At 39.7% G+C, this 13,945-nt stretch overlaps 2 protein-coding genes across 2 annotated transcripts in view; one reads left to right on the top strand and one right to left on the bottom strand.

The window, feature by feature from the left end:
• Positions 1-4,910, top strand: part of svilc (supervillin c) — a 28,053-nt gene extending 23,143 nt beyond the window's left edge. The window contains 10 exon segments of the mRNA XM_074697274.1: positions 54-547; positions 621-760; positions 925-1,027; positions 1,103-1,307; positions 1,394-1,527; positions 2,423-2,578; positions 2,725-2,868; positions 2,953-3,065; positions 4,321-4,476; positions 4,640-4,910. Coding sequence (XP_074553375.1) covers positions 54-547; positions 621-760; positions 925-1,027; positions 1,103-1,307; positions 1,394-1,527; positions 2,423-2,578; positions 2,725-2,868; positions 2,953-3,065; positions 4,321-4,476; positions 4,640-4,729 — 1,735 coding nt within the window. The 3' untranslated portion in view covers positions 4,730-4,910.
• A 237-nt stretch (positions 4,911-5,147) lies between these two features.
• tmem98 (transmembrane protein 98) lies at positions 5,148-12,948 on the bottom strand. Its single transcript, XM_074697273.1, has 7 exons — positions 12,846-12,948; positions 11,078-11,316; positions 9,258-9,389; positions 7,539-7,572; positions 7,341-7,456; positions 7,203-7,262; positions 5,148-7,117 (listed from the first exon to the last, which is right to left on the bottom strand). Exons 2-7 carry the CDS (start codon positions 11,206-11,208, stop codon positions 6,916-6,918), a joined length of 675 nt encoding a protein of 224 aa, XP_074553374.1. The 5' UTR covers positions 11,209-11,316; positions 12,846-12,948; the 3' UTR covers positions 5,148-6,915.
• Between the last annotated feature and the right edge of the window lie 997 nt (positions 12,949-13,945).

The raw sequence follows: 13,945 nt of genomic DNA, 5'->3' as shown, positions 1-13,945 counted from the left end.
AAACAGAACAAATAGAAAGGATCAGGCTGCATCAAACTTTCTCTCTGTCTCAGGAGAGGGGAGGGACGTCCCAGCTGGGCGCTGTTTGGATGCGTGTCGGAGCAGAATGAGACCGCTTTGTTCAGGGAGAAGTTCCTGGACTGGACGTTAAAGAGCACAGACAAGGAGGAGAAGTCACAGGTGAGATTCACAGATTCACCGTTTAATGTTAAACTGTGAAAGAAATCATTCATTGTTTCATTTCTCCCCTCACAGCCTCCTCCATCATCAGACTTCCTGAGCGCCTGCGACGCCAAGGCCCTCGTGTCCGGGGAGTCGGTGAAAGGAGATGGTTTGGTTCACAATGTTTTAGCAGGAGTCGACATCCAGAGAGGTCACGGGGTCATCACGCTGGAGGATGGACGTCACGTGGAGCTGAGAACCGTCGCCGTGGACACGTGGCACGTTCAGGAGTTTGACGACAGCGAGACGCCGATTGAGAGCACAGGACAGCTCCACGAAGGAGACTCCTACGTCGTCCGCTGGACGTACAGCACGAGCGCTGTCGGTCAGTCTCATCGTAAATAAACCTCAAACTTTCCAAACTTTCAAACTTTCCTGACCGGTGTGATCTGCTTCAGATAAGATGAACGGCTCAGACGAGTGCGGACACAAAGAAAACACGGCCTTGTTCCTGTGGAGGGGCTGTCAATCACGTGTGAGTGGGCGGGACACGGCTGCTTTTCTCTCCATCGGGATGAAAAACCAGGAAGAGTCACAGGTAAGGCCTTCAGGTGGATCAAAAGTTCCTGTATGTAAAGACTAAAACGTGTCGTGATTTCTTCTTCGAGCTCCGTCAAACAGGAAGTTGAAGCTCCATGTCGTGTTTTTGTTTTACCTCTTTAACAAGACAGATTTTTTTTTCTGCTGTTTTCGTCTCTGAAGATGGTGATTTCTCAGGGGAAAGAGCCGCCCTGTTTCCTGCAGCTTTTTCGAGGAGGCCTGGTCGTTCACAGAGGAAAAAGAGAGAACGCACCGTCTGCAGCGGGTAAAGTTGGTGAGATTTGTTTTCTGTTTGTTCTTCTTCGTTTTTGTATGTTTTAAAGTGTTTTTCTTCAAACAGAGTGGCGTCTCTTCTGTGTGCGAGGCGAGCTCCCAGAAGAGGGTGCTCTCTTAGAGGTGGACTGCTGCTGTGCTGGTCTGAGATCCAGAGGCTCTGTTGTGCTGCTCAACAGCCAGCAGGGGGTGCTGTTCCTCTGGATGGGATGTAAAGTCCACCCCAGCACCAGAGAAGTTGGGAAACACGCTGTGGAGCGTCTCACTCAAACGTAAGACATGAACACTGAGTGGGCTTCATGAAAATCATGTTTTCACTGTCAAATAATCCAACGACCTTCAATCTCTGTGTCTCCAGGTGTCCCCCTGAGCTGGGTCTGAGTAAAAGTTCCCCACTAAAGGTGCAGGTGGTGGAGGAGGGTTCAGAGCCTGCAGACTTCTGGACCGCTCTGGGACAGATGGACAGGAAGGCGTACGACTGTATGCTCCAAGGTAGAGAGCAGATTTTATTCTCTTTTTCTGTGCGGAATATTCCTTTAAAACCCGAGTTCAACAGGTAGCTACGAAGGACCAAAACTGCCTAAATTGAATAAATAGATAAATAAATAAAAGTAAAAAAAAAAAAAAGTACTAAGGTGAATAAATTTAAAAATAAATGCAAAAATAAAAATATTTTTATTATTAATAATTATGATAAATAATTATTTATTAAGCAGTGCTTTTATTTATTTGTTGATATTTAATTTCATTTAAAGATTTATTAATATTTAATTTAATTTAGATTTATTTTTGTATTAATTTACAAATTTATTTTTCCACTTATTTTTATTTTCTAATTCTTTCTTTATTTTTTTAAAGTTGATTGTACTTTTTATTTATTAATGTTTAATTTTTGTTTTTGTTTTTAGATCCATTTATATTAACCTTTTTATATTTAAATTTTGAAGTTTATTTTTAATTTCATTCATGTTAAGTTTTTAATTTGTTTTTATTTCCATTTATATCCATTGTTTTGAATTTATTTTTTGAAGTTTATTTGTACTTTATACAATTATACATGTATTTATGTATAATTTTTATTTTTATTATTTTTTAGTTTTTTTATCTTATTGTTTTATTTTATCTTTTTAATTTTGATCTGCTTTTTAATTGAATTTTAATTGTTTTCTTTTCATTTGTTCTGTCTGTAAAGCACTTTGAATTGCCTTGCTGAAATGTGCTTTATAAATAAACTTGCCTTGCCTATGTTTATTATTTTTTTGTTATTAATTTTGAAGATTTGTTATGTTATATTTTTTATATTTATTTTTGTTTTATTTTGACTTCGATTCATTTTCAATTCTGGCAGTTTCAGTCCTCCACAGTAACATCTCTGTGCTTGTTACAGATCCAGGAAAGTATAACTTCACGCCTCGCCTTTTCCACCTGAGCACCACCTCGGGGAGTTTCCAGGCTGAAGAGCTGCTGAGTCCAACACGGGTTGCCGGGCTCGTGACAGCGATGCCCTTCACCCAGGAGAGCCTGTACTCCGTACCACAGCCAGGTGGGAAGAGTGTCAACTTTGGAAACAAGATTAAAAAATTAAAAAGAGACTTTCAAAAATTATTTTTTAACCTGGATAAAGTTTCCTTCAGGTGTATAAATCATTTTCTCTCCCTGAAACTAACTTCTCCTCCATCTATCCTTCAGCTTTGTTCCTCCTCGACAACCGTCTGGAGGTGTACCTGTGGCAGAGAGGTCAGCCCGAGCAGACAGAGAGCTCGGCTTCAGCGTGGAGCAGCTGGCACAATGAGAGACGGTGTGCCATGCAGACAGCGCTGCAGTACTGCAGAGGTGAGAGGACAGCGTTTGTAGGGAGTATGTCGGTGTGGTTCAGGCTGTTTTTTTTAGTTGATAACTTTTCTTCTGTTATTCCAGAAATGAACCCGAGGCGCCCCCCGCTGGCTTACCTCATCTTAGAGGGATCAGAGCCTCTGACCTTCACTAACGTGTTCCCTCGCTGGGAGAGGAGCCTGGGAGCCCACACGCAGGTACGGAAACATCCGGTGAGAAGATCAGCTTCTCATTAGAAACCAGGAACAGAGCAGAAGAGGTGACGAGATGTCTCTTTTTTTTGCCTTTTTATCATTCGACATTTTAAACCTGGAGAATAGGTTAAGTGGGAACACAAAAACAGGGTCCACATTAAATAAATCAGGCCAGCCACTCTTTGAGTTTTATAAACTGATCAGTTTTTGTCTGATTGGTCCCTGTTTAATGATTTTGGTAAATCTTTTTTTTAGGTGTTTGCTCTTTTGGAAACAGCCTGTATCTTTTTTAAAAAAAGGATTTATCCTGAATCATAAGCCAGTTTGAGGTTTTGGCATTTTACACTGAAAAAACTGAAATCTTATCAAGTGTTTTTGTCTTATTTTCAGTAGAAAATGCCTTTTCAGACTTAATATGTCCCACATTCACCTGCCTAGTCCAGAAAAATGTCTTGTTTTAAGTTATTTTCAGACAAAAATAAGGTCTGAATTGCTTGGAACAAGTTTTAATAAATCTTACAATAAAACAAGAGAAAAAATTCTTGTTTAAAGACATTTTTCTAGTTTCAGGCAAACTTTTTTGTTCCATTGGCAGATTTTTTTAACTTGTTACAAGCAATTCAGACCTCATTTTGTCTTTCAATAACTTGAAATAAGTCATTTTTCTGGACTGACTAGTTAAATTTGTCTCATATCAAGTATGATAAGACTATTTTTGCTTATATTAAGGCAAAAATGCACGATAAGTGTTAATTTCTTGCAGTGTAACCCGTTTAAAAAAAAATAATCTGCCAATGTAACAAAGAAAAGTTTCTTGGACCTCTTTTTTGTTTTTAAATAACTTGAAAAAATACATTTTTTCTGGACTGACCAGTTGAAAGTGGCTCATATTGAGTATAACAACACATTTTTACTTAGAATAAGACAAAAACACTTGATAAGATTTCATTTTTTGCAGTGTAAAAACCAGAAAACAAATATCTGTCAGACTTAGACTTTAGAAATTACAAAATAGCATCAAAAGCCAAAAAACAGACATGAATAAAGTTTTTTATTGTGTTCCTGAGTGGGTTTTAATCATTTAATTAAATCTTCATTTATTTTTTGAATGGAGCTGTCTATGTCCTCTTTAATATATTCAAGATATCCAGGAAGGATTGTGTCACTGTTTTCTGTTTCACTCAGCTGTGTAGTTTGTTTTTCACTCTCTTTAAAGTTAGCCGTGTCCCGATTCATGTGTGTTTAATTCATGTTCCAGGGCGACACGGCGCCGATGAAGCTGACCTTGGTGCAGGACGCCCTGGCCCAGCTCATGAAGACCCAGTATCCTCTTGAGGAGCTGCTGCGGAGCCCGTTACCTGAAGGCGTGGACCCCAAGCACCTTGAGATCTACCTATCTGATCAGGACTTCCAGGTAGGAGACCTGCAGTGACCACTTTCAGCCAGCAGGGTGCAGTGTTCACCACGTTTCAAGCTTCTAATTAAAACCTGAGCTCAGGTTCAGTCAAACTTCAATACACAGTGTTTAATTCTGACATCACTTCCTGTTTGAGTGAATCTCTACATTTTCATTTCAGACTATTCTGGAAATGAAGAGAGATGAATACGCCTCCCTGCCGAGCTGGAAACAAATTGATCTGAAGAAAAGCAAAGGGCTGCTTTGTTAGACAAGCGGAGGCTGACTGATGCTCCTGCAGCCGGGGCTTTCTCCTCCTCCTCTTCCTCCTCCTCCTCTTCCTCGCCGAGAAAGGAGGATGGCAGGGGGGTATTAGCACCACGCTGCTGCACAAAGGACTGCTCACGTCATGCAAAGAGGAAAGGAATTCACTCTTTATTTATGTCGATTAGTGTGTGAACTTTTTATCAGACGTGGATTTTTTCTCCGTAGCTACTGTTCAGAGCAAAACACAGAAACACATTTTCCTATGAAACTTCATTTTATCTGTACAAATCAATGAGAGATACACAGAGACAGAGAGGGGTGTGTGGGAGTGAGGGAAGGACATCAGTAACAAACTGTGGGAAAGGAGAAAGGAGGAGAAGACAAAGCAGTGCTTGCAAAAAAAAAACAGATCAATGCTATAATAAACAATGTAAACAAAGAAAAATAAAGGCTTACCACTTTCTAAATGTTTGCTCCTCAATCAATAGCTCTGCACGCAAACAGCTGCAGAGAAGAAACTCTCTGATTGTCCTAAAACACCTTCCTCTGATTTACGTCATGTTTTTTTTTTTACATTTTGTGCAGATATCTGTGTCGTCTGAGCCCATGTGTGTCTGTGTCTGCTTTGCTCAGACCCCTCTGGGATTCATTATTAGATATGCATGGAAGAGTAGGCAGGCGTGCTTCAATAACATCCCTCTGGCCCCAAACAACAACATGCTAATTCTGCATCACCTCCATCAACATGCTGCTCAAACACACACCCATCACATCAGGTTACACACTGACACACGGTCTCAGCATCGTGTGGGTAAAAGGCTTAAAACTCAAGACAATAATAACTAACGTTTTTAGCAGGTGACGTTTAAAATGTCAAAAATCGACAGAGAGGTTTGTGTTTTAGCCTGTGATTCATGCACTGAGAAAACTGAAATTTAATTAAGTGTTATTGACTTATACTTGAAATGAGCCACATTCAACGTGTCATTTCAGAAAAATGTCTCATTTAGGTCTGAATTGCTTATAACAAGTAGAAAAAATCTGCCAATGGAACAAAAAAGTCTTCAAATAACTAGAAATAAGACATTTTTCTGGACTGGTCAGGTGAGTGTGGCTCATATTAAGTCTAAAAAGACATTTTTTACTGAAACTAAGACAAAAACACTTGATGAAATTTTAGTTTTTTGCAGTGTTGACTCTTAACTTTTATATGTACATGTTTTTTTATACCGTATAAAAACCTGGCAACTGTTTTTGAAGGAAACACATCGGAAAAGCTATCTACAAGATCCTTCTAAGTTTATTTTTCATTTATTGCTTTCTGTGCAGCTTTCATTGGAACAAACGGAGAAACGCTTAGGGGCTGATTCCTGTCTGTGCTGCTCGCCGTGACGTGCTGATGCTCTCTTTTAGTTGATTGTCTCCAAATAAGCGAAGGTTAAGGAATTGTTGAACTCTGGGAGCCATGAGAGGACCAACAGGAAGATATTAACTTTCCAGAGGTGGAGATTTCCGCTTCAATTAAAACGTGATAACGGCACAAAAGGGCATCACTACCAGGCTGCTGATGCGGCTTAAAACAATCACCCGTCCGTGAAAACTCCCTGACTGGTCATATCTAAGGATGAGTAACGGTGGGATGGTTTAGGACCTCCTCCAGCCGTGCTGATAACACAGATTGTTAATTCGTCAGGTTGGTCTTGTATTAGTCCGCCGTGTTGGAGCCCCTTTGGGTTCACTGGCTAACTGGGTGTTATTTTCCTCAGAATGGATTAGCTGACTAAGCCTCCATGTGACGGTGAGATTGGATTTGGGCCCACCGCTGGGCGATGGCGTTCTCTGGAAGAAATGTTCAAAAGCCTTTCACTGGCAGGCAGCTTACACCTTCAGCAGGCCGATGCTTTAAAGATCTGCTCTCACAGAAACCCCGTCTGTATCTGAATGAGCGATATCAGCCTGAGAAATGTGTCTGTGTGGCAGCCAGGGAACACTATCTCCTGAGGGTGAAATTTCAATACGTATGAGAGCCCCTGCAACAATCAGCAGACTATTTTCCTGAAGATGACTCCTGAAAATGTGTTTTTTTTGCTTATTAACTATCATTGAGTTGTGAAAAGAGGCATCTCGAGGATCATTTGGACATTTTTTTCAAGCCCCACTTTTCTGTGATTGTGATTTTCTGTGTGTGCACTAGATGGCCTGTTCTCTCTGTGCGTCAGCTCCAGGTATGCTTCGTTCTGGTTCAGACGCCAGCGCCGCCTCACGCAAAACCACCATGTGATCCTCTGCTGCATGCAGCGACTGATCAATCCAGTCCATACTGCCCGACATGTGACAGGCGTTACGGGTGACCAGCACCAGGTGGCTGACAGAGAGGAGGAGCGCCGTGGCTCTGGGGAGGAAGATGAGAAATTCACTGATTTCTGCAGAATGAGAAGGTAAGAAATCAAATCATGTCTCAGAAACATCCAACGCACCTGGCATCCAGGAGGATGGGATCCAAAGGAGGGTACATGGACCTGACCACATCATCCACCCTGAGACGTGAAACAGCGAGGCTGTGAGAGGCAGACAGGCGCTAATGTTCAGTTTGATGAATGAAACGTGATCAATACCTCGGGCTGATGCGTTTGGCCACAGTGATGATGTCACTCAGGCTGGCTGGGGCTTTGACCTTTGCCCCTGAGCCCATTGTCATAGCAACCAGCTTTTCAGTCAAGGTGTGGCAGATCTGAACGTGGAGGAAACGTGTTAGCATGTGCTAACTGGTGTTACTAAACACACACTTTGAACAATAAATAACTTAAAGTTACCTTCAGGATGGAGATGCAGTGAGACACCAGCCCTCTGATTGGAGGAGAAAACACAACATGAGTTATGATCTGTGACTTTAAGAAGCTGTAAGACTGAACAGGTTTAATCCTGAGGTGGTCACAGGGATGGATCCAGATTCTCTTGAAAAACCTGGGCCTGTATGCACGTTCAGTCATCAGCGTTAACCGCATGCATGACTGGAAATAATCGTCCATGAAAGAAATGCAGGGGCAAATTACGTCGTGATTAAGGGGAACCTCCTGGAAAACCCAATCAAACAAACTTGAAATGTGCATGTCTGCATGTCATAAACAGCAATAAACCTGTCGAGTGGTAACGATGTGACTGAGAGAAAATCAAGAAAAACTTTTTTAAGCTGAAGAAATTGAGAATTTATAACAAGAATACCTAAACAGCTTTTATCAGTGGGTCAATCAGGTGAACAAAGAGAAAGAGAAAGTTTGGCGATCTTGCACAGAGGCTGTTTTCCAAACGACCTACTACATACTACATGTGAATGAAGTATGTAGTAGGCACTGCATACTGCCTACTGCTTTTGCATATAGTATGTAGTATGACTGTTCTGTTGGGTCTGTTTTGTAGTATACTACTCAGGTTTTGGAAGGCGGAGCTACCGCTGATGACTTTTTTTTTTTTAAACCTTTATTATAAATGTAAAAAACAAATCATGAGTAGATCTTGACATTTTATTTTGTTAATCATAGTACAGCAGAAACATTATATTTAATTTTTAATCTTACACTAAAAGTTATATAGTTTATTTTAAAAAATCTGGGATAAAGTTTTTATTTTTACTGCTGATTTATTGTTATTTAATTTAATTTATTTGATTTATTTTATTTTATTAATTTATTGTATTATCAATTAGTTTATTTTTTATTCATCTTTTTTAGTTTTATTTTATTATTTTTACAGCTGATTTATTATTTTTTATTTTATTTATTTTTTATTTATCTTTTCAATTCTTATTATGTTATGATTTTGACAGTGGATTTATTATTTTTTATCTTTTTATTCTTTTTATCTATTTTATTTTTTATTTTATCTATTTTTTATTATTTAATTATTTTATTTATTTATTTGATCATTTTCATTATTTTTTATTTTTACAGCTATCATATAATCAACGTATGATTTAAAAAATGTGAATTAGTGGTTTATGTAGGCTTTAGGGTAAACACCCCTTTTACAACTAGAAGTGACAAGATTTACCGTGTTTCTTCAGCATCACTTTGCTTTTATCTCACGGACCGTTAAACGTTAGTGTTGTATTGTAGTTACAATGCAGACTCATTCCAGTAGATGGCGGTAATTCACTGAAACCTGCCACCCGCATTAACAAACAGTGTCAGCTCTGTGCATTGTGGGAAACAGTACGCCAGGTAGACTGGTCCGTTGCATACTGAGTAATTTTCCTTAGTCAGCAGGACATCCAGGGATTTTTGGTATACAGCAGATTTTGCAGGTTTTCGCATACTACCCACTGCTTACTGAATTTCAGCCAAAACAGTCGGCACTGCTAGTGTAGTAGGTGGTTTGGAAAACAGCCAGCCAGTGTAATATATTTTCTTTCATTATAAATCATCTGATTTCAGTAATAAAAAATAAAAAAAAATTAGGACTTCGGGCCACCCCTGCAGCCCAAGTAAAAAGAAAGTCTGGATCAGCCCCTGCACGTTTTAACCAGTCAGACGTACGAGGCGTCCTCTATCCAGTCCTCATTCTCCAAGATGGCCTCGATGTGAGGGTTGGTGATAACCACGTCATCCAGCTCCAGCTCCGACAGCTCGCTCTGAGTCTCCATGGCTCCGATCAGATCCTGTGTGGGCCTGAAAAGAAGACTGAACTGGATTACTGACCAAACCCCAGCAGGGCTGCGAGCTTGGTTTTATTGCTTTGCCTTGTGGTGAAGAGGTAATCTAGTTTAAGTTAAGTTTTGGTCGTTTAAAGAGGGGTGATGATGTTTCTAAGACCTCTTCATGAAGGTTTACCTTTTTCTAAATCTCTGCAGGCTGCTGAAAACATAATTCAAGGTGATTTACAACCTGTACTAGTGCTACTTTACACCAAATTGAGAAATGAATGGAGACATAAGGCTGTTTTGGTTGAACATAAAGTGACTCATCACTGAGGAAACAGGAAGGAGAGACAAATAAATGGACAAAAGACATCTTAAAAGTTGAGTTACACTTCTCCAGCTGAAGTTAAGAAGCACATGAACTGTGAGCCAGTGTGGTTTGAGGATTAAGATGCTGACCATGAAGCGTAACATCCTGAATCTGAAGGCTTTTGTCTTAACTCTGTCTCCCTTGGGGAAGTTTTCTAATTGCAGCACTGCAAAAAACTGAAGTCTAATCAAGTGTTTTTCTCTTATTTTTTAGTAAAGAACTGTCTTGTTATACTCAATATGAGTCACATTCACCTGACCAGTCCAGAAATATTTCTTGTTTCAAGTTATTCAAAGACAAAAATGAGGTAGCTTTAAAGAAATATCATTGAATTAAAGAATTGTTATTTTTCTTACAGAGGGTATTGAAGACACTGACATTAAATAGAATCATGCGTTAAAATTTAGTTGAACTAAATCTTCATCCCATCTGTCAATAAAGCCTGCCACCGCTCTACTTCACCTCCTACAACATCAACATCCCACCAACTTTCCATGCACCTGTGGCTAACCTCAAGTTTTACAGCCCTGGGTAGATAACTAAATCTACAAAAAGAAGTTTTGTTTTTATTTTGCAAATTTTAAAGTTTTGATTTTTTCATATGCTTTTGAAATTTTTTTAGTTTCATTTTTTTAGAAATTTTTCACAAATTTTTGCATTTCATAATTGAGGTTTTTGCACTTTTTGCCTTTTTTAAAGATTTTTTTTACCATTCTCTATCTCAAATTTGAAGAAATTTTTGCAATTTTTAAAATTTCATTATTTTAAATTTTGCAAATTTTTAAAGATTTAATTTTTTTTTAATTTTTGCACATTTTTAAATTTCAACTTTTTTTTCAGTAATTCAGAAATTCAATTTTTTTTTAAAACTTTTTAAATATTTTTTAAAAAAAAAAAGTTAAAAAAAACATCACATGTACAGTTTCATAAATTCAAAAAAAATCTTATTGAGATATTTACTTATTTGTTTTTAAATTTGATCCACTTTATAGTCTATATCGTAGATAAAGTAGATTTTTGTCGCTCTTGTCTCTTTTTTTGTTACAAATTTGGATAAAGATTTTGTGGCCCCTGAATGACTTTAATCCAGGTGAGCTGAGGCAAAATGCCCCATGAAAGTAAAGATTGCACACCCCTGGGTCAGGTGAATGTGGCTCATATTAAGCCAAAAGAAAAATATGTTTTTTACTGAAAGTAAGGAAAACAAAAGTTAAGATTTCAGTTTTTTTCCACAGTGTGCTCACACAGAAGCCTCAGAGGACAGAGTGAGGAGACCTGCAGGTGATCTGACACGTGTGTAACTCCTACAGTCTAAAGAAGTTAAAACTGCTCTGTGATGAGTCACTGACTTGGAGTCGAAGTGGTGCAGCAGGTCGTGAGGATGGCAGTATCGGTGTCGGCACACCACCACCAGGGCGACGAAGGAGGCCAGGAAAATGGTGGCCAAAACCCCGATGGCCACTATCACCACCGTCTCCATGGCAACGCCGGCTCCCACAGCGGCTGCAGGCAGCGACTTGTTTGGAGGGGGAGACAGTCCAATCAGGGTGGGCCGATTGTCCGAGCTGGATTATGGATGGGTGCTCATCTGTCGAGGGGGGGAATAATTGGCAGTTTCAGTCTGATTTGGGGACATCAAACCAGAGAAGAGACACATTATCGTCACGCTTGAGGATAATTCTGCATGAAATTTCCATTTCTGTTGGACGACGCTGCCTCTCTGAGCCAGTGAAGAGCAGGAAACAATCAGCCGTGTTTCGGCTGTTTCTAAATGTGACACACCTACAACACACATAAAACTGACCTTTATCTGCACACACACAGCTGAAGAGCTCTCGCCCTTTGTTTGCACTTCTTATAGCCTGACGAGAACCAATTTGTCACTCCAGACTGTTTACACCACGACAAATAACATGTTTATTCCACTTGAGTTTCACAAACAGCTCCAAAGACGAGTCCTGTTTGGACCAGACCTTCAGATGAATCCACAACAAACTCAAATACAAACTCTCATGACCTTTGACCTCCTACCTCCAGGTGTTTTCAGGCCCAGCTGAAGTATTTTTGGATTATCCTCGGTTTAATTTGGTGCCATGTTCCCACATTTAGCCTCTCTGTGTTGGTGTGAAGCGAACCTGCCCTTCAGCCCGGTCTGGTCACTCATTAACCCGTCCTGCCCCGCCTGCTCTCTGCACTCTGCCGTGGATGAGTGAAATCCCTCCAGGGGAAAAAGCTGTTGTCGCCTCTTTAGGTACAGTTAGATTGATTTGCAATCATAAGTGACATTTACACAGCAGAAACAGCTCGGACAGGCACAAATTACCTCAGCAGCAGCTGAACTTTCAACATTACAACATTGTAAACCTGCATTTTTGCCCGGATGATTTGCGAGATTCTGCAGAGGAATGCTGTAATTCTTTAATCTGATTAATTCGTGTTACACTCGCCGTATCATACGGGGCTTTCTCCTGTCTCCCTCTCCTGCCCTACAGCTTTTCTGACTCCTTTTCTTTCACAGGCCTGTGGATCTGGAAGGCATCAGCGATGAAAAAAACTAACAAAGAAGCTGAAAATGATTAATTGTTAAAAGATAAGTGAAAGAAGAATCACTTAAAATGTTTTTCCCACATTCCTCAGGGCCATCAGTGATAACAAAGAGATAAAAACACATTTTCTTGAAGTCAGTTTTGCTTTAACCACACTTCTTTTGAAAACCCTGCATCAAAACTCAACCAGGAATCTGCTTTTTCATTCAAAATACACAAAACTGTGGCTTTAGCTCCCTCAAAGGGGGTCAGGGTCTCAGTTTCAGGTCCACTTACAGCAGGCTCTGTCTGAATATTTGCACATTTCTCCATAGATTTACAAAAAAGACAGCAAATTCAGCTTTTCACACTAAATAAACACATTTGAAGTTAGAAAATTAGACTTTAAAGAGGCCTAGGCGAGCTCAAACATACACAAAGACACAGCAGTGAAGTTTTTCCGTTACTTCGTTCACAACCAGAGAGTAGCAAATTAATGTCAGGTTGAGAAGATTTCTAAAACAGCGTTTCAATAATCAGCTGAATGCTTTTTTAAAGAGTGAAATAAAAAGATTTCTTTCTAGTTCCTTACCTCCACATTTTCTCCGTTTTTCCTGGATTCCCTTTGGGACTCTAAAAACTTTTCCCCCCTGCACCAGGAGCGCGGAGACGGCACCGACATCTCCAAATCTGAGCCGTGAACGCGCACCAAAGCAGCCCCTGAGCTGCGTGCACGGCGGTGCTGATTGAAGGACCAACGGTCCTGCGCGTGGGCAGATATGGGAGCGCGCGCCTCTCCAGGTTCGCTGTGTCGCTGTGTGTGTGTGTATGGCGTGCTCGCTGCCATATTTTACTGTTAGGATACTCATGGTACACGTCGGTACAGTCAACGCTAGGTGGCGTACACGGACTGCTAAACTGTAATCATAACGGACGGGGACAGGTAGAGTCAATTTGCTGCTTTAATGTTTTTCTTTTGGGCCTTTTTGACCTCATTTACTCATGGTGGGCTAACTTCCGGTTGCGGAATGCTGCTTCACCTGCAGGTTTCAGGATATGAAACATCGTTTTTTAACCGTTAAACTAACTTTATATTAGCTTTAAAAATGTTCTGCTCAAAAACTTCGGGTTTTCAGAGCAAAATTATTCTTTTTTAGACATTTTGACTCGTTTAAGCAAGAAAAACACGGATGTATGAGTTGTATCATTTAACCTGTGCTGCATTTTAGTCCGTAGCTCACATGTAGCACAAAATCTGCAAATCCACAAGTGTAACACTTTATTTTATTTAATTTTTTAAAGCTTTCTTGTAAAATTTAAATTCTAAGTGCTGTAATTGAATCAATTTCAATGCAATCACACATTTTTTTGTGCAAAACTTGACATTCCCAGCCTGTAGAATTCAGATTTTTATTGTGAAAAAAGCCAAATTATGGTGTCAGAGTTTGATTTTATTTTGATTTTTTGATTATATTCCGGTCATGTCAGCACACTTATACGATATCACACATTGTCAAAAAAATGATCACATTGTACATGTCCGAAAGGGAAGACGGGACAAGCAGAGCTTATCTAGTCCCGCCCCCATTTCCTCAACATTTAGTCTCCTCTTTTTCACATATCATCAGATTATTATGAATTTTGATTCCATTTATAGATGTATGACATAGTTCTTGATTGTCTTTTAGTGTC

The sequence above is a fragment of the Halichoeres trimaculatus genome, unplaced genomic scaffold (genome assembly GCF_033239565.1).
Source record: "Halichoeres trimaculatus isolate MK-OKI-2021-1 unplaced genomic scaffold, fHalTri1.1 fHalTri1_scaffold_20, whole genome shotgun sequence".
Classification (NCBI taxonomy): domain Eukaryota; kingdom Metazoa; phylum Chordata; class Actinopteri; order Labriformes; family Labridae; genus Halichoeres; species Halichoeres trimaculatus.
This window is presented reverse-complemented; position numbering and strand designations above follow the sequence as displayed.

Coding starts and splice junctions, on each gene's coding strand:
- tmem98 (XM_074697273.1), bottom strand. CDS start 11,208: ATGGAGACGGTGGTGATAGTGGCCATCGGGGTTTTGGCCACCATTTTC. Junction 9,390..11,077: donor CTGCACCACTTCGACTCCAA/GTCAGTGACTCA, acceptor TCTTCTTTTCAG/GCCCACACAGGATCTGATCG. Junction 7,263..7,340: donor GCCAAACGCATCAGCCCGAG/GTATTGATCACG, acceptor TTCACGTCTCAG/GGTGGATGATGTGGTCAGGT.